Here is a 23893-nt window from a genome sequence, read left to right on the forward strand (position 1 = left end):
GGCAGACTAGCTTATTGTGTTCAGGTAATCGCATGGGTGATGGGCCATTAAGGAAAGACAAGGTGATGAGCCATTAAGAAAGCATCTGTGTGAGATGGCAAATGGGTGCAGCCTCCACACATACCGGTAGATAACAAGAAGGACGAAAGCCAGACTTTTGAAAGTGTTGTGTGTGATCTAGAAGTAAAGCTTCAGGCTGGAAAACCAAAGAGCACAATGTTTGGATCCAAGGCTGTGGCTATGGGAGAAACATTATCCTCTTGGTGTGCTAATGCTGTGAACCCCTCCATTGTAGGCTCATGTTCTATATATGTGTAAATAAATCATATACCCTAAAGACACCAGTGTCTTTCCAAAAGGAAACAGGAACTCTGAGTTAGCGCCTGAAAACCCTGGAATCTCGCACTACTCAGATATTGAGGTGGTGTGCCATATGAGCAGAACCCACTTCCACCCCACCCCCCTGTGGGGAATCTCTCATTAGCTGCAACCCCTCAAACCGCCTACCCCCAGGTCACTCCTGAGGGCTGGGAGGACCCTAAGGGATGACTTTTCATGGGCAACTCCTCATGAGCCTTGCATTTATGAACATTGCACAAAGAACATGGGACACAGACTTTCCCATTTACCTCCAAGTTTGTGACAACCTGACTTGTGGCTATTTTCTAGAGTCCCCCCTTGCTGCCCATGTCTTTGCTTTCTGGCCACCCTTTAAGCTGACAGGGGAAAGCTTCTTTCTCGGAATTCCTGAGGCAGTTCTTCCTAGTCCCTAGCTTTTTCATATTTACAACAATAATAACATTGTTCTTTGCAGCACAATCCTACCGGGGAGAAACTCCAAAGAAAGCTCCCTGAATTTGGTGGGGCTTATTACTAAGTAGGTGTGTAAAGAATGGCAGCCTTTTAGCTATTGTTAAACTGTCAACGCAGGTTAAGAATTTCAGCAATGCCCAACCCTAACGTTTTGAGTGGTTAATTTCCTGTTGTAGCTTTTTCTTCAAGACCCCAAAGATTTCAGCCATTGTCTCTGGCTGCTGCCCCCTAACATCTAGAACTCCCTTTCAGAACAACATGCAATGCTCCCTGCCATCTCTTCCCTAGAATCCCTTTTCCAAAGCCTCCTTCTCCATTAACGCCTTAGGGCACGTACACATAAGCGGCTTTGAAATGCACCAAGGCTGTTTCCATCTCCCCCCCCCCCCCGCCATGTTTCAAGTTGTGTTTTAGGCTGCTGTGCATTCCATTACCTGATCTATTTCCCCATGCTGCTCATGCGTAATTTGCACATGTGCAACGGATGTCTAACAGGTAAACAACCCACCTGGACCATGGCTTATGTTTTTGAACTGGGTGGAAGCTGCTTTAAGGGAAAGCACATCACACAGCAGCATTTCCCAAGACGCTACAGGACACAGATGGTCTGTGGCTAAGGTCATGCCTTCTTGGCTTCAGACACGGGTGGTGGGAGCCTGCTGGAGCCAGGGTAAGTTGTAACGTGTACACAGCCTCAGTCTGTGAACGGTACCTGCTCATTTCCTATGTTTCGGCTCTCCCTCCTTCCTCTGCTATCTCCCCTCGTGTCTAAATTTAGATTGCATGCTCATCAGGAGAGGGACCGTTTTTCTTTTCATTTATGTTATTCTATAATGCCCCATGGACATTGACATTGAAAGCACTTACTGTATATAGAGAAATAGATCCATCAACAAACAAATAAATGCACAATAAAGTATCACATCAATGCCTTACACACACACACACACACACACACACACACACACACACACACACGATGTAGACTTCTCTTGCCAACTCCATTTACTCTCCTGAAATAAATACTGGGCTGGATTCCCTGTCAGATTGATGCTGTGCCCTGCGAAGACGCAATCGAGTGGAGAAAGTCGCCCAGATTGTTTGATCGCAGATTGTTCCCTTCCCTTTTTCACATCGCTGATCCAAATGACTTCCTTTTGCTCGCCGCAGTGCACCACTGTCTCTACCACAGTCCTTGTTTAGTATGTGCAAACCGTTCACAGAGTGCATGGATAAAGGAGGGGAAGGGAGAACACCGCATTAGGAAGGCATTGGAGGAAAAAAAAGGTAAGAGTTTTACCAATTTGCTTTCAGCTGCAGTAGCCTTTGCTGCTATTTTTGGAGCTTGGTTCTCGTACCTTTTTGTGCGAAGTTTTTTTTTTTTTAATGTAATGGCAGGGTGAACTTTAGTCTAGCACATTTTATACATGTGCGTTTTAAAGGGCACCAGAAACTATTTTTTACTTCTTCTCCCCCTTGCCCATCAGCGGTGGTCTTATCTTCACTTTTGTTTCTGCCCACCTTTCCGGGACAAGATGTAACATATTGATCAAAAGCAGCAGGTTAAAGGGAAAGGTGTGACAAAGCAGATAGAAGGTACAATTCACAGATAGGCTTTCAGGGCAGTATAAGGAGGATCTGAACCCAGAGACTGAATTATGATATGATGCTCAGCTACAAGGCAATTTAGAGGAATGCAGGAATCAGGTGTGTTCCTACCAGATCCCTACCTTTCACATATATCAGGGGGTTTCAGGCTGGTCCTCAGCCCCTCTTCCACAAAGACAACAAGGATGACTGTATAGCCCTTGTGTGGGTGTAGAATGCACAGCAGACTTTCCCCAGACTTGGGGAACAGGCACTGGTCTTTTTTGACATCTCCTTATGCAGTGGAGGACAGTCCATTAGGATGAATAGGGCACTGCCCCACCAACCTCAGTCTGCCTTTAGCCAGCCCCCACCTGCTTACTTTCTTACTTCCATCCCATCCAGAGGGTGACGTTGGCGCTGAGCTACCTCCTCCTTAGTCTCAGTGCTACATTTGTGAAAACTCTGCTAGGAGGAAGATTGAGACAAGGTCAGAATGAGTTGGGCTCTGCCTCTTATTGGCTCTTGCTCCCCCTACTGTTGGGCTCCTACCTTGCATCCCAATGAACATCAGCCACGACTGTACTGAAGTTTAATGGCAGAGAGCACTTGTGTTGCATGCCAAAGGTCCCAGGCTTCAATGCATTGTTTCTGCAGTTTAAAAGGATCTCAAGGAACAGGATGCTTGCTGTGACCTTGGGTGAGCGTTAGCCCTGGCCAGAACTGGGCTAGGTGGACTAATATTCTGAGGCCCACACTACACATTGTGGACTTGACCACATTTGAGCATCATTTGGGTGTTAATCCACTTTTTCCGCAATTGAATTAGACTGAAATTAGTCCACACCAATATGTATTTGAATTTCTATATAAGGAGCAACCGCCACCTTTCCTGTTCACACCACAGATGGTGTTACTGTTGGTGTTTGCCCCCACCTTCTAAGTTGTTGATTTTATTATGCCAATTAGGTAGCTGAATGCAGACAACCGTGCGCATACCTTTAAAAAAAAAATCCTGCAAAAGCACACAGTCAGTCAATAATAAATGTTCAGCACACATTTGCAGTTTTCAAGCACTCACTTTTCAGATTGCTGTTGTAGATTTTAAAAAATGATTTTGCTTGTGCAGTTTTCTACTTTGGGGCAAATCTTCCACAAGAAGAGGAGGAGGAAACCTCGTGGGGATGGTAGGATTTACTGGAAACAATTCCAGTCCCTTTTTTAAAAAAAGCAGAATCTCATTCACTGGCTCTCATTGTGCTCCCAAGCTGAATTCAAGAGGCTGGCTTTGACTATCTATCTATATCATCTATCTATCTATCTATCTATCTATCTATCTATCTATCTATCTATCTATCATTTCCCACCTTTTTCCCTGGAAAGTTTGGGAGCAAAGTATCTCAAATCCCTCCATTCCCCCACTCCATAGGAGCCTCCCTGCTTGTTGTTGTTTAGTCGTTTAGACGTGTCCGACTCTTCGTGACCCCATGGACCAGAGCACGCCAGGCACTCCTGTCTTCCACTGCCTCCCGCAGTTTGGTCAGACTCATGTTGGTAGCTTCGAGAACACTGCCCAACCATCTCATCCTCTGTCATCCCCTTCTCTTTGTGCCCTCAATCTTTCCCAACATCAGGGTCTTTTCCAGGGAGTCTTCTCTTCTCATGAGGTGGCCAAAGTATTACCGTAGAGCTTCAGGATCTGTCCTTCCAGTGAGCACTCAGGGCTGATTTCCTTCAGAATGAATAGATTTGATCTTGCAGTCCATGGAACTCTCAAGAGTCTCCTCCAGCACCATAATTCAAAAGCATAAATTCTTTGGCGATCAGCCTTCTTTATGGTCCAGCTCTCACTTTCATACATCACTACTGGGAAAACCATAGCCTCCCTGCTAGTTTCATTTAATTTTAGGTCTCCTAAAGATCTCACTGTTATCTGAGGTGAGTGACAGAGTGAGTGACCGAGAAGGGGGATTCTCAAATGTGGTGGACAGTGAAAATATTCTTTAAGTACGCCTTTTAAGAATCTTTATTCCATTGGGATTCCGCTACTGTTTCAATTAGCTTATTAGCTTGTTTCAGATTTCGAGGTTGTATTTTTTTCTTTCTTGATTTGTATATCACTAATGTAGTGTAATCTACGTTAAAAGTATAAATCAATAAAACAAACAAACAAACAAACAAAATTAAATAAAAGAACCAATTAATTTAGGCCTGTCCTGTCCAACTGCAACCATGGAATGATTTAATCACTTGCCTCATGCCATTCCCCCTGATTAAAAACTAATCCCTGAATCTGCTTCTTGACCGGTAGAAGAAAATGGATAGCTACCAGTAAGATATCAGAAATATATTTTTAAAATTGTCCAGTAGCACCTTAGAGACCAACTAAGTTTGTTCTTGGTATGAGCTTTCGTGTGCATGCACGAAAGCTCATACCAAGAACAAACTTAGTTGGTCTCTAAGGTGCTACTGGAATATATATATATATATATATATATATATATATATATATATATATACACATACATACACACACACACACACACACACTGGGGTTGCGGCGCTCATCTTGCTCTATAGGCCGAGGGAGCCGACGTTTGTCCGCAGACAGCTTCCGGGTCATGTGGCCAGCATGACAAAGCCGCTTCTGGCGAACCAGAGCAACGCACGGAAACGGCGTTTACCTTCCCGCCGGAGCAGTCCCTATTTATGTACTTGCACTTTGATTTGCTTTTGAACTGCTAGGTGGGCAGGAGCTGGGACCGAGCAACGGGAGCTCACCCCATTGCAGGGATTCGAACCGCCAACCTTCTGATCAGCAAGCCCTAGACTCTGTGGTTTAACCCACAGCGCCACCTGGGTTCCGGGATCATATACAAAGGAGCAAATAACAGCTTTGGGGAGAGATTTTAGTTGGGTCGTCTAGGGTACATGGGAAAAGTCAAGCCTTCCTCCTAAATACACCATGGTCCCAGTCCACACACACCCTGACAACTGCTGTTAATTTTTAAACAACTGGTCTTCTGTTTAGCATATGGGGTTTTGCCCCTTTGTCGCAGGAGAGAGGAATACAAACTCCTAGAATATAGATTCTACCACCTGATCTTCAGCATTAACTACTAAAGCAAACTGATCCTGCATGTTCACTGGGAAATAGGCACCACTTTATTAAATGGGTCCTATTCACTTCTGTAAGAAATTGTAGGGTCTTAGGCACAAATAGTTTATTGGAAGCAGAGGTTGCTACTATCCACTCCTTTTCATGCGAAAGCTTGATCCTGTCTTCTCCTGTCTCCCCCACTCCATAGACCTCTCCTTTCCACATATAGTATGTCTGGCTAGACATAGTAAACATCCAAAGTATTTAGCCAAAATTACAGTGGGCTCACATATTTACTGAGGCACTGTTATACACAGATGACACAATCACCTATTCACTAATTATAAAATTCCATCTCTGTTCTGTGGCATCTTGCTAGGATGTTTTTTTGTTTTTGTTTTTGCCAATTTTATTAGCAAATCTTTAAAAACCAAGGTACCCATCCCTGTAGGCTAGTTCCCCCCCCCCCCATGTAGCAGCTGCCTCTAAGGATGAAGGTGATAGTCACAGATAATATGATGCCTATTCTCACACACCCTCAGCAATTCCCAGAGCTAGCTCTTAAAAATCGCTGTTAGGCCTTGTTAGTGTCTCCAAAAGAGATACATGTTTCTCACATGGATGGAAATGGGCTTGGAATGACTGGCAGGCTCTGGGACTGACAGACTGGGAAAAAGTGGGAAGCCTCACACTTTACAGTAGAAATGAAAATTCTGTTTGCCTTTGTAAAAAAACAAAACAAAACAAAAACCAGGAGTCTTTATTCTTCTAAGCACACAGGCAGATTGTCTTGCAATGTTTACTTTTCTGCTCCCAACCCACAAATATTTTAAAGTTTATTTATGTCTGTGTGTGCCACCTTGCACAAGTGAGGGTAAGGTGATAACAGAGATTAATGACCTTGCTCCATGGACCCCTTGATAAAGGAACCTCTGAAAAAGCCTTGGCCCTCAAGACAGTGTTGGACTCTGCTTCCCATTAGCCCCAGCCAGTATGGTCAATGGTCAGGAAAGATGGGAACTTGTCCAACAACAAGGCCATAGGTTCCCCATCCCTGCTCTACACATTTTCAAAACCCTGTTCTAGAAAAACTTGGAGTTCAATAAGAACATACTACAACTCCTATCATCTGGCTGAGGCTGATGGGAGTTGCAGTCTAAGATATTTGAGGGCCACAGGTTTCCTATCTATGATATATCCCTTTTAAAAAGTAGATAGGAAACACAGAGCTGCATGGCTGTCCAAGGCAGGCATCCCGAAACTGCGGCCCTCCAGATGTTTTGGCCTACAACTCCCATGATCCCTAGCTAACAGGACCAGTGGTCAGGGAAGATGGGAATTGTAGTCCAAAACATCTGGAGGGCTGAAGTTTCGGGATGCCTGAACCAAGGCAAGGCTATTCTCCTCTTGAGCATGTGAATACACTTTGCTCTATCACAAATGTGGAGAAACTTCGGCTTGCCTGATGTTGCTCAACTACAACTCCCATCAGCTCCAGCAATTGTAGACAATGGCCAGGGATATAGTTCAGCAACATATGGAAGAACCAAGATTCCCCATACCTGATCTGTCTAGGGCAGGCATCCCCAAACTGCGGCCCTCCAGATGTTTTGGCCTACAACTCCCATGATCCCTAGCTAACAGTACCAGTGGTTGGGGAAGATGGGAATTGTAGTCCAAAACTTCTGGAGGGCCGAAGTTTGGGGGTGCCTGGTCTAGGGCATAGCTGTCAAGTTTTCCCTTTTCTCACGAGGAAGCCTATTCATCTTAAGGGAATTTCCCTTAAAAAGGGGGAGAACTTGACAGCTATAGTCTAGGGTTGCCATAGTTCAAAAAGTACGGTAAAATTCCTGACACCTGCAAAATTGTTGAGAATTTTTAAAAGAAATCAGTGAAAATTGTTAAGCTTTTTGGGGGGTACAAACACAAATTGTTGAGCTTTTGGGGGCAAACCTATGCCCCTCAAGTTTTTCAACTGTTTCCGCTGCTTTTTCCATCGCGTTGGGGGAGACTATGATAATTAAAGTGGTATAAAATTGACTCATGTTTTCAGTGACACTAGGGCCTGAATACGAACTGCTCTCCAGAGTTTCAGGCACAGATATTGCCTATCATTGTCAGCAGAGACCCTTTAATTGACTTAATATGGGAACACTTTCATGCTCATCTTTAGCCCCTCGCCAGAACTTCTTTCTCTCCTTTTATCTAAGGGTGCAGAAGAGAAATTGTGTCATTCATATAGCTGGTACTGACTATGACAGTCATGCAAAGGGGTGGGGAGAAATGATTTTTGGGAAATAATGTTTATTGTGTATGCCATTTTATTATACTTCTAGCAGTGCCATCTACTGGTGAGTGAGAAATAAGGGGTATGCTTTAGCATGAAAATCTGGAAGAATTCACATTAAAAAATTTTTTAAAATGTAATCAAATAAAAAACCCCAACTTTAACTGGCAGTGTTACACTTAAAGAGTCCTCAGAGGCTGGTAACTGATGCAGAGGGTGCCTGTAAAATTTATTCTGGAAGTAAGGTACAGTATAGGTATCTTGGGCTAGATCAAGGATCTCTCTCGAGGCTGCATGGAAACCTGGTAGAAATATAATCTCAAAACCCAGGCAGGTTCATATGTTTGTTTCAAGAAAACTTATTGAAGTGGAGGGGTGACTGATCACTCAATCAGTTCCACCCCACCCCCACAGAAAAGGTAGATAAAATTATGACTTACTGAAGTGATGTCTCTTGGCAAAAGGTGTGGGCAAAATGCACTGCCAATGATTCGCTGTAAAGAGAAGAAAGTGATGAATGAAAGTTATTTCGTTCACTTTGAAAAATAGTGGCCTTTTAAGAAAGAATCTGACCCACCCACCCACAAAAAACCCTCCTAAATTAGTGCATAATTTTACATGGAATTGAAGCATGAAATGATTGAATTGCTTCCTTAAATGACCGACAGTTTTAGGAAGTGTTTAAAAATAATCTGCATGTAATTTTAAAAAGCCAGTGACTTCTGGCACAAAATTTATTGAGAATTATTCATCTTTCCATCGGTGAAGAGTTCTGTGTAATCAAAGAGCTTGCATATTCCTATGCCGCAATAAGTTAGTCCAGTGAAAGGCACTACTTTATTATTATCTCACCAGTTAAACGTTTTTATATAAAAAAACTGGAGAATACAGGCGAACAATTGCTAAATATTTTAAAATATTAAAAGACACAACCATAATGAAAAAGGAATATTATAAGATTCAATAGGCTTGAAATGATCTGATCAGCAAAATTATTTACTAGAAGCACTACATGGTTCAATTCCCACATTGAGTAGATATAACCCTCTTTTTATTTAATGCACGGTGAATTTTGTCAACTCTAGTAACATAGTAAAAAAAGTAAAGTATAGCTACATAGTGCTCTGATACACAATAAATATTTGTTTTAAGGTTGTCCTTGGCAGCCCTGCCCTGAAATAATAAGTACTGTAGTATCGATTTCAACTGAAGTTCACACTTAATATGGAAATTAGTTCCATGAGCTGTTTAAAACTCGCAAGGGAAAAATAATAGCAACTTTTCTTCGTGGCGCCACGACAAAATTCAGTCTTAAAAGAGCAATGGAACACACCCTTTCCTGCTGCGAAGGATGGGACGAAGTCTTTCTGTGGGTTGTATAGTGAATGTACAAAGAATCCAACAGGTGGCTCCGTGGCGCAATGGATAGCGCATTGGACTTCTAGAGGGTTGAAGGGATTCAAAGGTTCCGGGTTCGAGTCCCGGCGGAGTCGCAAGTAGAATTTTTGTTTTGTTTTGCTCCGCTTTTCTCGCCTACTTTTTTAAAAAAATACAAAAAGCAGATCCCCGTCTTAAAATTCGGATAAATATTTGCTAAGGCGGCGGAAGCTTGCCGTGAAGGCCAGCAGCGCGAACCCTTTCCTTCAGCTTACACAGCGCCGACTCCGGACTTCCCCTCAGGAGGGAGGTGTTGCCTTAGCGAGCCGGCCGAGTCCGAGGGGAGAAAAGGCCGTTGGTCAGAGGGGCGAGGGAGGCCGAATCACCTCAGAGCGCCAAAAGCCCGCCTTCCCCAGAGCCAAAATGGGGCGGATGCCTCGCTGCGCCCGGCTACAATCAGTTCCTGCGACTGCCGGGATGAGGAGGGAAACCCTTACGAGTCTCAGCAAAACTCGCCCCTTGGCTATCCGTTTCCTCGCCTGCTTGCGCCGCCATTGCAAGGCTGAGCTGGGAAGGAAGAGGCGCCTCATGGCCGCCTCAGCAAGGCTGGCCTGAGGCAACTGCCACTGCTTTACCCGCGCGGCCAGGGGAGCAGCAGTTTATTGTTTTGACAGCATCTCTCCCAAAAGCCTAGAAACACTTAATCATTTGTTTTGCTTACATTATTATTATTCTTATTAAAAAGTGTTCGCCCCCGCAGCTCCAAGGAGCTCGTGAAGTGACGCAGGTGGTTCTTTTATTTATTATTTATTGAGTTTATATACCGCCCTTATACCCGGAGGTCTCACAGGGCGGTTCACAGAAAAGGATCAACATAAAAACCACAAAAATAAAACTAAAAATAACCCCCCGAAAAGAGGCACTGTGTGTGTGTGGGGGGTATGAACCCTGGTCTCCCACCCGGGATCTTTTTTTTGTATGTAAGCAAGTGGCCATCATAAGGCCACCTCAGAAGTAAGACCCACCAAGTCTTGCTCTCATGTAAAATGGGCACAGCCTAAGTAAAGGAAGGAAAGTATGCATGTGAATAAAGAGATGGGTTACAGAAATAGGGCAGCGAGATGCTGGTGTGTTTTTTTATCCTATTTAAAGACTGCTTTTGTTCATTTCTCTCAGTTAAAACTTTTCGGCAAGGGCTGTGTGCACATTCCAAGCACGTTCGCACTTCTGTCTCAGCGACAGTCTATGCTGGCTTGGTCTTGTGCACAGAACGGAAGATGGCAGGATCCCCAAGGGCGTCTGGCTTCAGGCACTGGCAGGCCAAAGATGTCGGCAAACACGACACAAAGGCTAGCAACATCAACCCCACCGGTGTGGGAATAATCCCATCGCCTGGAGATGGCTATGTCAGGTCGTGTATCCACAGCAGTGACCAGAGGAGGGATGACCGCTGGGAGGAGCGCAGAAAGAAGAAACGTCATGGCGCATCTGCAGCAGCACAACCGGATGCCTTCATCTGCCTCAACTGCAACAAAACACATCTCTCCTGTGTTGGCACCTGCAGCCGCAGCAGGCGCTGTAACTCTCCAACAGTTTGACTTGACTCCTGAAGGCGCACTCTTCCATCCTCTCCCAAGACAGACACATGCCAACATCATCAGTGCTAGAGTGCTGAGTGCAGAATTACTGCTGAGAACGTCAAGGTTAGCTTGCCTTACTAGGGGCCACGGAAATTGTGAGAAGCAGATTGAAATCCTTATTTAGTAAGCAATAACTTGACCTTCCCAGACCCAAGGGAAAGAATAAAAGCTCTTTCAACAGGATATTTGGGCAGACAAGCCAAAGCTGTGGATATTTTCAATGGGAAAGGAGAATTGAAGCTGGCACACTAAGTGGTCCCTCTTTTTTATTTATAGATATTTTAAAACAAACTCTTTGTATGAACAACTTTCTGCTGATCAGGCAGCTCATGTAATGAGGTTCAATAAACAGTGTTGCATCGCTGCCTCTGTGGAGGGATAATTTGATGGTGTTAAGCATTTTAAAGCAAAATGGAGTCATCACAGAGAAGCACATTTTCAACCCATCTGGGAGAATGATAATAAGACAATAAAACAAGTCCTTTTACAGTTTTCTGTAGGTTACCGCAAATGTGCTAAAAATGCCTGTGAAGTCGGACCACCATTTCTAAAGTTCAGGAGTTGGGATAGTTCACCAGTGAAGCCCTGTAAGTCACAAAACAACCAGACTTACAGTTGAACTAAATACAAATAGAATACAATGGTAAGCAGAAGCTAACATTCCCAGATGAATTGTGCTCCTTCCACAGTAGTTTCAAATGGCCCCATACAGTAGTATTCATAAAGTCCAAGTGGCCTGCAAATCCACAAAACCTATTAGCCATTTTTCAATACAGTACTTAGCTTATTTGCACACATCCAGTATTTCTTGCATCCACAGCTTAAGAAGAAGCGAGGGGAAGAACCAATTTCCTTCCAGTATCCAAAAGTACTCTTGCTTTGTCACCTGATATTTACTCACTAAGAGTAACCAGATGAATGGAGGACTTACAACTTTTAAAAATATCCTTAATCTCAGGGGCAAGGATAGATGGTGGCGTTTGGGGGCCCTGGTGTAGTTCCCAATATAGGATCATTCCCCACCCCCAAAAAGGAATACAGTACATGAAATAAGGCACCACAAAATAAGTCTTGTGATATCTTATAATGATGCAAAAACACTCCTAAGCATGTGGTCTCATATTTTAAACTCACTGGTTTTGCTCACTTCCAGCCTTGGGCCATTCATCCAACTCTGTCTAACCTACCTTTCTCATGGCTGTGGGGAAAATATATAGGAGATTGATTTTAAAAAAACAACAACTTAGTTCTTGTGTCATAGGCATAAAGTTTTGATTTCTTTAACCAGAACAATGCATCTTTGTACTTTAAGGGCCATGTTTTCTGCCCAAGCCTTTGAAACATTTTCACATTTACTAGGATAGAGAGATTATTTAACATCTACCCAAACTTTGTTTAATAATGTTTGCATCTAAGGAGTATCTCATCAATAAAGATACATCCTGGGTATTAGGAGGAAAGGAATAGCAAACTATGAGATTCCAATGAGCAGGACATAAATGTGTACTAAAGAGAGAAAAACAGTGTTTCATTTGGATCTCGGAGATTCCTATGGTCATTTGGCAATCTCAACTCTGCCTTCGCTCATTGGCCAAAATCAGTGTCAGGAGCAACCAGGCTGCTGCTTTCACATTTTGCTTTGGAACACCCATTTTAAGAGGGCTAAGAACTTACTTAAAATAAAAAAAGACAAAAAGAGATCTCACTGCCTGGGCTGTTTGTTTGCATGGGCCCTGCTGCAATTGTCCACGTTTTGGAGGGTCTTCTGACAATATTTTCTTGCTTTGTCCTATTCCTGTCCACAAAATGCTTTCAACAGCAGATTCACATCCATCCATCCGTCCCATTTAGTGCAAATACTACAAACCAGTTTATTACATTCTCTCCCTTCTGTCTTAGGTTGAAACGGCTACACAGCCTCTTCAAGATGTGCTACAGGTTGTGCAAAGTCCATCCCATGATCTTCAAGAAGGAACCAGAAATAGGAGTAATCTATCGGAGGCCCAATACAGTAACCAGGGAATGGACATGACTGATCCAGATACTTCAGGTGAAGAAATGTCTTCTGCTGTGTGGAAATTATTGTGCAGCCAGTGAGAATATCACTAATTGGGTAAGGAGGAGGCAGGTATTCCTTTAGAAGGGAAATGGTAATTATTTTGCTTTCCTTCTGACTTTTCTCATTGTTTCATCAACAAGGTTTGACCCTTCGAAAAAATGAATGACTCAAGGAAGTTTTGCAGCATGCTGAAGGCTGGTGAGAAGCTACTGGGACAACATTACTCACTGCTTTTGATGTGAAAGACTAGCACGGAGAGTGTGGTGCATTGGATTAGGGAGGCCCAAAGTGCTAGATACCACTCTTATTGGCGACATGAAAAATCTTTAAAATTTCTGTTAACGGCATAATTCCCAGTGTAATGTCATTTTGTTTTGAGCTGAAGAGAGTTATGTGAACAGCCACTTTAAAATGTTTTGATCATTATACCTTTTAAATATGAAGCCTTACCTTGAAAGAGGGTACTATCTTTGACCTTCATATTCACATTCATATTCATACATAGAACTTGGATCAGGATTCATCTGATAGAAGCCCTGTGCAACAACTTCTCCAATGAGGTCTTCCCCCTCTTCTCCCCCATGCCCTCTCCCCGATTGGTTGGGGTGGGTCGGTTCGGAGAACACCCAAAACAGCACTTCAGGAGCAGGAAGGAAAGGGCAGATCATTTTGACTGGCAAGTTGAAATGTGCTGCCAGAATGATCAGAAGATTGTGATGTTGAATTCCTCCCTTTTCCAGAGCATACCTTCAAAATATTTCCTAACAAAATAAATTTTCTTAAATTCATTGGTGAATATAATGCATTCTTAAATTCGTTGGTGAATATAATGCATTCTTAAATTCGTTGGTGAATATAATGCATTAACGTCACCTGATCGTGAATTCTTAGAAATATTTTAATGGGGAAGCACACACAGGTTTTACACTTTTCTATGCCAACATCACATATTTTCATTTTAAGGTTTTTAAGTTTATATTAGAATTGTCATATTTTACTTAATTGACCAATATATATTCAGAATGCTCAATCTTGCATAAGTTTATCTTTTTCTTTCTAAAGGTTAGTTCCATCATCTTTTATTTATTTTATTTCGCAAAATTTAGGCACTGCTTGTTTGTAAAGAAAACCTCAAAGCGGTTTACATATTTCAATTCCACTTCCAAGATTTTGTTGTCCTCTTCTTCCTGATAAGATAACTGAGTCCAGTAGTTGCAAAATATTATATAATCTTTAACAGGGGATTTAAGTTCAGCCCCCTCCCCCTTTTTTAAAAAGCTATGTGCGGAATTTTTTCTTCTTCCGATACTTCTTGCCTGCTGCGAGGGCTGATTTTTCAGCAACGATGTCTTGATACTTCCTTTTATTATATCTGAACAAGAGAAATAATGTTATAAAATATGAATAACATACATTAAAAATATGCAGCTGCAAAGTAACTTTAAGCAGTATTGTGACTATCATCAATTATAGACCCCAAAAAAACCCACCAGATTTAATTTAATAATAGCAATTATTGTTGGTCATGATACAGAAAATGAACCATGGTATTCAATGCTAGTGCATTTGAGTACCAGAACAAACACCAGAAGAGAGATGTTGCCTCATACCCTCCTTGTGAACGTCCTGAAGACATGTGGCTAACCACTGTTACAAACAGAATTCAGGACTAGAAGGACCCCTGATATGATCCTACTAGCTAAAATAAAACTGAGAAAAGATTTTAGAAGTGGTTTTTTAAAGAATAAAACTAGTTCCAAGAAACTAAAAAAAAGAATATTTTATAGCTAACAGCTTAGTTTTATATTAGTATAAAAACAGCTATGCTATGATGCCAATTCTACTAGTGACAACTGTGAAATTACACTCATTGATTAAAATTAATGTTTTTCATACACCCTAAACAAGAGATTGAAACGGACAGCACTGAACCATCTGCATGTCCCAATCAGGCATAGAATCTCAATATCTCTCCACCATAAATACCTTGAAACAGGAAGAAAATGGGCTCTGTCTTAACAGGCAAGCAAGACGCTGCTACAACATGCAATATGAACTGCAATATGCAATTCTTACAAAGACAGAGGTTGGAATCCAGTGTTGCATAACTAGATGCTTGTGCAAAGGGGATTCACATTCTTCTCTGCACTGCACCTCCCCATTCGCCCTCAAAAAGTGCTCTGACCTGCTGTACCAGATTCTGATGGCACTCAAGAGGGGAGGAGAGAAAAGTGAAGTTCCACTGTGAGCATAGGTCCATTCTGCTTGCGCACTGGGAACAACCCAAAGAGATGAAGTATCTCTGCCGACTTTTCAGGATTGAAAATGAATATGCTGATTTAAAAATAAACAAACCCACCCTGCTTTTCTTTATAAATACACAAAGCACTCAAGTGGCATCAAAGCAATAAAAGCACAACCCCAAAATTACTTTAAAAATGTAACATATAGTAGGACTAAAAGCAGGGTAAACCAATTAACTTTATGGGATGGGCAAGAACAATTTAAAAGGTCTTAACAGAATACCTAACCATAAGAGTGAGGCAGCTAACCACAATCTCTAGGGAGGCAGTTTCAGTATTATCTGAGCACTGAAATGGACAATGCCCTGTGCCTCAAATTCCAACAACTATGCTTCTGAAAGTGTTTGGGATGCATTGTGTTAAATGCACAAGATCATATGGGAGTAGTGTGGTCCTCCAGATATTGCTAGTAAAACCTTAACACATTCTTTGCCATCACCACATTGTTTCTATAGTTTTCAATTGAAATTTATTGCAAATACCTTCTAAACTCAGAATCTGCCAGAAGTTCTTCCACTATGTTCTTCTTCCTCTCTTTCTTGGGAATTCGGGCATGATAGAAGTCTACTGGAGAATCCACAACAGTTCCAACCTGAGAAAAGAAAATAGAAGGTATTTTATTGCTACATACACTTTAAGGGCTATTTTTTACAAAAGAGGGGTCACTGGACAAACAAAGAGCAGTGATGCCCAGTACATACTACCGGTACAATCTCAAACACAATTGCTAAATACATACAACATAGTGAAGAACTTGCAATATCCAGAAAAGGTTTTGATATAAAAGAAAGAAAAGCAGCATGCTAAGACACTTTTATTCAGCTCATCTTAGGGGGAGATTCATAAATCTAGCACACAATTAAACATGTTTACAAAATTTGGTATCTGAAGAAGTGTGCATGCACACGAAAGCTCATATCAATGACAAACTTAGTTGGTCTCTAAGGTGCTACTGGAAGAAATTTTGTTTTGTTTTGTTTCGACTACAGAATTTAAGTTCAAATAATGGTGCAAGTTCAGCTGAATCCATTTGAGTCTTCAATATGCTTATCTGTAGTGATGGACAGCATTGTGGAGGTGTAATACCCCAGTGGTCGAGTTGCTGCTACATAGTGAGGTGAAGGGGGTGATGTCAGCGCAATGCAAAAACACTGGCAGAGCTACCAACACCCCTCCCCTTGCGTGCTGCAGGGAATCAGCCATCAGGAGGTCTGGTGAGCAATGCAGCCCCACCATACCATCTACTTACTATTGCTTATATGTGCTCTGGACTCTAGTAACTGACTACTGTACAGTAGAAAAAAGATATACAAGGAGTGAAGCTTTGGATGCAGCAGGGAGCCATGTACTTTCTTTTTCAAGCAGTAGCAATGAAAAAATGAACACAGAAATGTTTTGTGCATACTACATTTGAAAGTCAGGAGGCAAAAAGCATTATGCTGAGCAAATGGAATGCAACTGTGAATGACTGAAGGAAGATATATACTGGAATACAAGAAGCCCAGATTTTGGAGCATATTTTAATGCAGTGTTTAATTGTTAAGGTGACATGCACATACAAAATGTGTTACCTAAAGAAAGTAGATAATGGTCAGTATGTTCCAAAGTATGCTTAACTTCAGCGTGGTGTAGCAGAAACCCAAACCCAGTTGAAAATATCTTCTCATTTTCTTACCTGAAAGTATTTGGGGAGACCTTCTCTGTCATTCTTTTTATAAAATCTCTTAGGATCTATGGCTGCCCTCATCTTCAGAGCCTTAAGGTCATTTTTCAATTCATCAGTCATTTCTGGGGCTTTCATACCAAACCAACCATTGCCTGTTGTTTTCTCTCGCTCTGCCTGTATTCAACACACCAAGAAACAGCAGTTCAATATTTGTCCACTTGCTAATAAACAACTGCTTTTTCATGCAATACAGTGGTACCTTGGTTTATGAACACAATTGGTTCCGGAAGTCTGTTCATAAACTGAAGCGAACTTTCCCATTGAAAGTAATGGAAAGTGGATTAATCTGTTCCAGACGGTCCACGGAGTACTTAAACTGAAGCGTTCATAAACTGAAGCGAACTTTCCCATTGAAAGTAATAGAAAGTGGATTAATCCGTTCCAGACGGGTCCGCGGAGTACTCAACTTGAAGCGTACTTAACCTGAAGCATGGGTGTAATTGGTTTCGGAAGTCTGTTCATAAACTAAAGCGTTCATAAACTGAAGCGAACTTTCCCATTGAAAGTAATGGAAAGTGAATTAATCCGTTCCAGATGGGTCTGCGGCGTTCATAAACCGAAAATTCGTAAACCGAGGTGTTCATAAATCAAGGTTCCACTGTAAAGTCAGCTAGTTAAGAACTGCAAGCAAGCTTTATGATTAAAAGTGTTAGAAGCTGGACATATAACAAAAGGTTAATCTAACATTTAGAGCTTTACATTAAGGCAGTTTTCACAATATTCAAACATTTTCCTTACATTTAAACAGGCTTCAATGAATTTTTTAAAAAAGCAACTGTAACTATCTAAACCAACATTATTAGTTTACCAAGGCCTTCATATGTTATTTTTAAAGTAAAGAAGCACTTTAGAGATTATATGGGTATGAAGTGGGTAAGGAGTTTTAGTAGTGTGTGGATAAAGCTTTGGCTTTCCTCTGACAATGTTTTGATAATGCAGTTTCCCACCACCATCCAGCAGTGGGCATGGAAATACAGCATCTGTGAAGTCAGACTCTGTTATTAGCCTTTAAACTTTTAACTAATGTTTCAAGTTAATATATCTCTGTTTCAATATTACGCTTTAGTGCCAAATTAAACCCAAATACCCAAGAAGCTCCTGTAATATTACCCACACTTACAAGCTGGTATCACCATATGCGCAGTATCACTCTTTCCTCATTCATTGTAGCCATATCTTCCACATAAAGCTTACTTCCTTCTCTGTTCCCCCAAATATCCACAAGCATCCAATCTTAAACTTCCACCTTTTTGACCTCCTCTAAGCTATTGCCTCTCACTCTTGCATAGTTCCCCACACCCATCCTAAAGCCCCTGAGTCCTCTTGTCTCTTCAGGAATCATAATCTCTCAGCAAGCCCCTTTCTTCTGGCATCCATGTGCTCTTAAGTCTTCTTCACATGCTGGTGTCTGACCTCACAAGCTAAGCTGTAAAAAAGACCCACTGTCGTGGTTACAACCACATGAACATTAAGGAGCACATGATTGAGTCTGATTTTGCTCAAGGGCTGAGGAGTGCTTTTAAAAAGGAAGAGCCTGTTATTATCAGCCTTCTTCATCTTTGTCATATTTTCTGTTCTTCCTCCAAGAAGTTCAAAACAGCTTATATGTCACCACCCCTTTGGCTGATTAAACATTCTATGGCATTTCAAATGTGTTTGTGGAAGAGGGGTTATTGCTTTGATTTTTGTATTTTGTGTTCTTTTTTGTATTTTTATGTTGGGAACTGCCTTGTGATCTTTGGATGAAGGGCACTATACAAATTAAATAATAATAATAATAATCCCATTATCTAATCATTGTAAGGCAGACTAAGCTGAGAAGTGAAGTGACGGGTGCTTACATGCCCTCAGAGAGCTATGAAGTCAGCCCAATTCTTGTAGCATTGAGCATTGCTCAGTGACACTCCACTTACCCTACGTTGTTTCTTCAGCTGGTGGACCGATTCTTTTAAAGGTGGAACAGATTCCTTTTTTTCAAAATCTGGAGTTATAACACTCTTTTTCAAAAGCTATAAAGGTATATTAAAGTGGCATAATTACTACACAGTGCTAAGCGGACAAAACACAAAAGAAATTTTAAGAAACTTGAAAATTGCAGTTACAATAAAAGTAAACTCCCTAAGGACTAGGTCAGGACAAAAAACTGAGTCACAGGAAGGTTACTGATGAGAATGGCTCAATAGCACTTGTAGAAATCACAGAACAGTTGAAAAGTTAAGCTGAGAAAGGAACATCAAAGAAAAAAAAATCTGGAAAATGCAGTTTTTCTGGCAAAAAGAAGGAGTAGATTCCTAAAATGTTTTACTGAGGGCTTCCTTCTAAACCCAGCTTTTAGCACAACAGCAAACATTGGGTACTTTACCTCATCTTTCTTTTTCTCCTTTAGTGGCACAACTCCATGAAAGCCAGATTTCTGCTTTCCTGCATCAAAACTAATATATAAGCCTCCAAGGTTTTTAACATTTAGACCAGGATCAATACTACTTGAAAATGATAAACTAGAAGAGAAAGAAATGTTAAATTTACACGCATTTTGACACCACCTTCTAAAGCTTATTACAGAAAAATATTTAAATGAGCAAACCAAATCAGTTTCGAAAGCACTGACACACACCTATTAACTCCTTTCCATAGGAACTAAGACACGCAAACAACTCTTTAACTGAAGTTTTAACTTTTCCCTAATGCATGTGAGCTGCAAAAGAGGCTTTCAGCAGAGTATACCAAGGTTGTACATTCCCAACAGAAAGCTCTTAAAAAGCAGCTGAAATGCAAATGACAAATCCAAAGACTGTCAACAGCCTAGTTTACAGTAACTTTTAAGCAGCTTTTTTGCCCCTGCTCCATGGTGACTATTCCCTGGAAAACTAGAAATCATGTATCATCAGACAATCCATGTCTGCCACTGCTTCCATTTTCTCAGACCTTGTAAAACAATAAACAATTCTGCCCCAGATACATGCATCTAATAATACTGCTTAACATAAACTATAACTAAGTTCATTGAGAGTACTTACATTTTATTATTTTCATTTATTAAATCTTCCTCTTCATCTATAAATTCTTCTTCACTGTCTTCCAATTCAGAGGATTCCTCACTTTGTTTATTACCTTCTGTGTCCTTCTCCTCTAAATACCATGATCTGGTGGAGTCCAAGCCAGGAGTTTTATCAATAACAAATAGTTCTTCACTATGTGATTCATGTAAGGTGGTAGTGGGTTTTTTACTAGTATCTGTCGAACTGGCAATTGCTTCTACTTCATTAATTTCTTCTAAATCACTGTTTTCAGATTCTTCACTCTCATCACTTGTAAGAAGTGACATAGTCAAATGTGTTTCATGCCCTGTTTTGGTTGTATGTGAAGATGATTCAGCAACTGGTTCATCTTGCCTTCCATCAGTGTCTGAACTTGCAACAGAAATCCTGCAGTCATCACTGTTGCTTTCTATATTTCGTGACTGGATAAAATTCTTCTGTGGGCTACCTATTTTTGATGGCTTGCCTACTTCTATTGCCTCTTCTACATGATACTGTGTAACCTTTCCAGTATCCATTTTTTGGGGTTCCACATTACTTTTGTTTTTATTAGCAGTTGTCTGTTTCCGGGGCATACTAGATTGATCAAGTTTTATGTCATCATATGGAGAAATGTCTGAATTATTTTTTATAGGTGTCTGGTTTTTAGTTACCTTTATGGATTTTTCTAAAGTTAGATCACACACTTCCTCTGTGCTCTCCGCAATTTCGTATACATCAGCTAATATTTGTTTCGTGACCAATTCCTTGATATCTTTCTCGTGTCTTACCTTTACCTCCACACTGCCCACAGATTCACAATTCCTCTCATCTGTCTTGTCTTTTTTAGGTGATTTTTTGGTGCATTCTCTTGCCTTTTGTGGGGGGCTGCTTGACACAATCAGTTTTGGATCATTGTTGAGAACAGATTCAGAATGGCACTTTGTTTTACAGGGGCTAGGGTGCTCATTTATCAAAGGAGATGAGAGAGATGAGGCTTGGTCTACATCTAAATCTAAATTTGTAGGTTGCTCTGAATCAGAGATTACAATAGTCTCAGATTTTGTTACAGTGTCAGTCAGTTTTGCTTCTTCCACCACAGCTTCACTTTTTCTTTCAGGCTGAGGCATTGCTTCTTTGGGCAATCTCAGCCGCATGCTCCTGGTTATTCGTTTAGACGGAACAGATTGCTCTGTAGAAATACTGGAGCACCATGATTCTGTATCAGAAACTTCTTCAGCTTGGGCCTCGCACACTGGTGAAACAGTAGTCTTGACTTGCCGAATTCTAGTCACTCTTGCAACACTTGGAGTCCGCACTCCTGAAACAGTGGAAGAACATGATTCTGCTTCAGATACATCATCATCTTCTTGACATCTGCTTCCTTCACTAATAAGAGCTTTCTTGTTCTGCCTGTTTTTAGTGGGCGTCTCTGGTGGACAAGGAACTACAATTTTCCGCCTTCTTGTTATTCTTATAAACAAAGGTGTCTGAAGACCAGACATAGAGGAGCAATTTGATTCTGCTTCAGAAATATCCCCATCAGCCTGCAGTTCAGCAACTGAGTCTGCCAAATTTACAGCCTTTCTCCTATTCAGAGACGCTTGCACTTGCAGAGGCTCCTCCGCATCCCTTTTTGTTTCAGACTCCTTCGTTTTCTCAAGAGGAGGCTCAGGAACAACTTTTGCAGGGGAATTCATTTTACTTCTTCTAGTTGTCCTTACAGATGTGCTTCCTTCTGTTGAGTCCAGCTGTAAGAAAGAGAATAATGTTAAATGATATGTAAAAGTTATTTCCACAGGCAACAGCCACATGAGAAACTCCATTCTCAGATTCCAATGCATTGTGGCTTTTTAATCAATTAGCCATTGTTAGAATGAAACAATATTACACTAATCTTCTAGTTTTACCTTGCCAACAAAAACCACTTATAAGTTTTTTGATAGACAATTAAAAAGATAAGACCCCCATACTGTTTGCTTTAATGTACCATAACTCCTACTTGGAGAAGAGGGCACTTACACGTCTGCTTAGGAGCGTTATTCAGCAGCAGTTTAGGGTTTTACTTAAAATACCAGAAAGCATCATTATGTCTGAAGGACTCACGTGTTCCCATTTTGACAACGGCTGTGCTATTTATGTTTATGCTGTAAGTCCCCATGGCTGTAAATGTTACAAGAGCATCACACACCATGCAGTTTTCAGAAACTGTATCATCCACACATCCACACTGTAGGGCAACCATCTAGCTGTAGTAGGCAATTCTATAAAAATACTGCTACACTTACCTCACAAAACGGACCCATAAAACCAACAAGGTACAATCTGCTAGCAAGCACTGCCAGCCCAAGACATTTTGCTGCTTGAGGGAAACAACAAAACGTACCTCTGGGAAGGGCAAGGGCACTTTAGCAGGAGCCCCGCGGCCGCCGCTATCAGGGCTGCAGTGATCCACCGCAGTGGATCCACGGCAGTGCTCGCGGCGCAGCGGTCTCCGCTCACGCGCACGGAGGCTACGCGCGCTCCCGGGCGGACTGAGGGGTCTGCGCATTCAAACTCCAGGGCGGGAGCTGCGAGGGCCGGAAACAGAATCGCTCGGGCCGGCTGTCGCTTTGTCCCCCCACTCTCCCTAGATATCGCTCCGCTCCCTTCTCACCTCTGCTTCTCCAGGGTGGTCCCTGCTCTCCGGCTCACTCCGCCGGGCTCCCCGCCGCGTGGCCACCATCTTCTCTCTTCTATAATACGCATGGGGAGGAAGCCGTTTTCAGCTCGCTTCCGGGTTGGTGTGCTTTCCTAAGTACTCCGGGTGAAAACTTTCTACGCCCTGAACCGGAACGGCTTGCCTAGATCGGCGCACACATGGGCTTCTCCCGCACGACTCTTCCGTTCTCTATTGCTGTCTTGTGTGTTCTTGTTTTAGCGTACTGTACATTTTAACTATGGGATATTTATGTCTCAACGCTTTTGTGTATCTTGATGGTCTTTATATTCTGCTCAGAAGCCTCATTTGGCATTGGGCTGTATATAGAATCATAGAATTGTAGAGTGTAAACCTGCTCCCTCTCAGCCAGTGCAGTCACTGCTTAAAAAAATTGTAGTGTGCAAGCACATTAACAAATGGAAGATCACAGCACTTAATTCCATGACGTAGGAGGGGCTGCAAATCCTGTAAACAACTCTGGGATTGCTCCTGGGATCAATTATATAGTGCTCTGCCAATCCCACCTGCCTAAACACAATAATATCTGGGACTGGTAATTTTTGAGATAACTTGATACAAAGAGGGGCACAAATCTCTTCCCCATAACCTACCGGTATGTCCTACTGACCCCACAGCTGCTGCTGGACCCCCATCACCTCCAGCCAGCACAACTATTGCCAGGGATGGGAGAGCTGTAGCATAGTATCTGGAGGGCTACAGATCCTCATCTCTGATTTCTCGTAACTTTTTAATGTATTTGCTCCCCCCAATCTTGTGTATTTTTGTTGGGAAGCCTCTGGTGTGACACACACACACACACACACACACACAGAGTTAAGCGTAAAACATTAAACCAACAATGCCATATAACAGAGGTTTCCAATTAGCTAATTATTGAGGACTCTGTTTTTTAAAAGCCAAGCCATGGAACTTCTACTTTTGAAAATTTTGACCTCTATGGTAGTTTTTGTTGTGTGAATGCTCCCATGCAGCGCTTTTTTCTAGGGGGACGCAGGGTATGCATACCCCTAAACATTTTGTGAATCTGAGTTTGGCCTCATTGAGGGGCAGTATTTCAATGAGTAGGAAAATGAGAGTACCCCTAAACATTTTTTTAAAGAAAAAAAGCACTGCTCCCATAGGTCCCCTGGGTGGGTTACGTGGACACCCTGGGATCCGTGGACACCAATTGTGAACCACTGCCATAAAAGACCTACGGTAGCTAGGATTTTACTCCTTTGTAGTTCTCATTGAGGTGATAGACTTGCATCACAGAGGTGCTT

General features: G+C 41.8%; 1 protein-coding gene, 1 long non-coding RNA gene and 1 other non-coding gene across 4 annotated transcripts; 2 read left to right on the forward strand and 1 right to left on the reverse strand.

Annotated features, from left to right (window-relative positions):
* The first annotated feature begins 1763 nt into the window (after positions 1 to 1763).
* On the forward strand, positions 1764 to 14027 carry LOC148684997 (uncharacterized). 2 transcript variants are annotated; one of them, XR_015950785.1, is made up of 3 exons: positions 1764 to 2100; positions 12704 to 12854; positions 13004 to 14027. It is a non-coding gene; the product is annotated as an uncharacterized LOC148684997 (long non-coding RNA). The 2 variants fall into 2 exon arrangements; XR_015950786.1 differs by having other exon boundaries at positions 1858 to 2100; positions 12704 to 12917; positions 13004 to 13891.
* Positions 9195 to 9280, forward strand: TRNAR-UCU (transfer RNA arginine (anticodon UCU)). The gene is given in 2 exon segments: positions 9195 to 9231; positions 9245 to 9280. It is a non-coding gene; the product is annotated as a tRNA-Arg (tRNA).
* Positions 13744 to 22680, reverse strand: DNTTIP2 (deoxynucleotidyltransferase terminal interacting protein 2). Its single transcript, XM_035123688.3, has 7 exons — positions 22566 to 22680; positions 19910 to 21660; positions 19255 to 19390; positions 18806 to 18901; positions 16842 to 17006; positions 15649 to 15758; positions 13744 to 14235 (listed from the first exon to the last, which is right to left on the reverse strand). The coding sequence occupies exons 1-7, from the start codon at positions 22632 to 22634 to the stop codon at positions 14142 to 14144; spliced, it is 2421 nt and encodes an 806-aa protein (XP_034979579.3). The 5' UTR covers positions 22635 to 22680; the 3' UTR covers positions 13744 to 14141.
* Between the last annotated feature and the right edge of the window lie 1213 nt (positions 22681 to 23893).

Source organism: Zootoca vivipara, chromosome 7 (assembly GCF_965207765.1).
Source record: "Zootoca vivipara chromosome 7, rZooViv2.hap1.1, whole genome shotgun sequence".
Taxonomy (NCBI): Eukaryota; Metazoa; Chordata; class Lepidosauria; order Squamata; family Lacertidae; genus Zootoca; species Zootoca vivipara.

Coding starts and splice junctions, on each gene's coding strand:
- DNTTIP2 (XM_035123688.3), bottom strand. CDS start 22,634: ATGGTGGCCACGCGGCGGGGAGCCCGGCGGAGTGAGCCGGAGAGCAGG. Junction 17,007..18,805: donor AGCTGAAGAAACAACGTAGG/GTAAGTGGAGTG, acceptor TGTTGAATACAG/GCAGAGCGAGAGAAAACAAC. Junction 15,759..16,841: donor GTCTCCCCAAATACTTTCAG/GTAAGAAAATGA, acceptor TTCTTTTCTCAG/GTTGGAACTGTTGTGGATTC.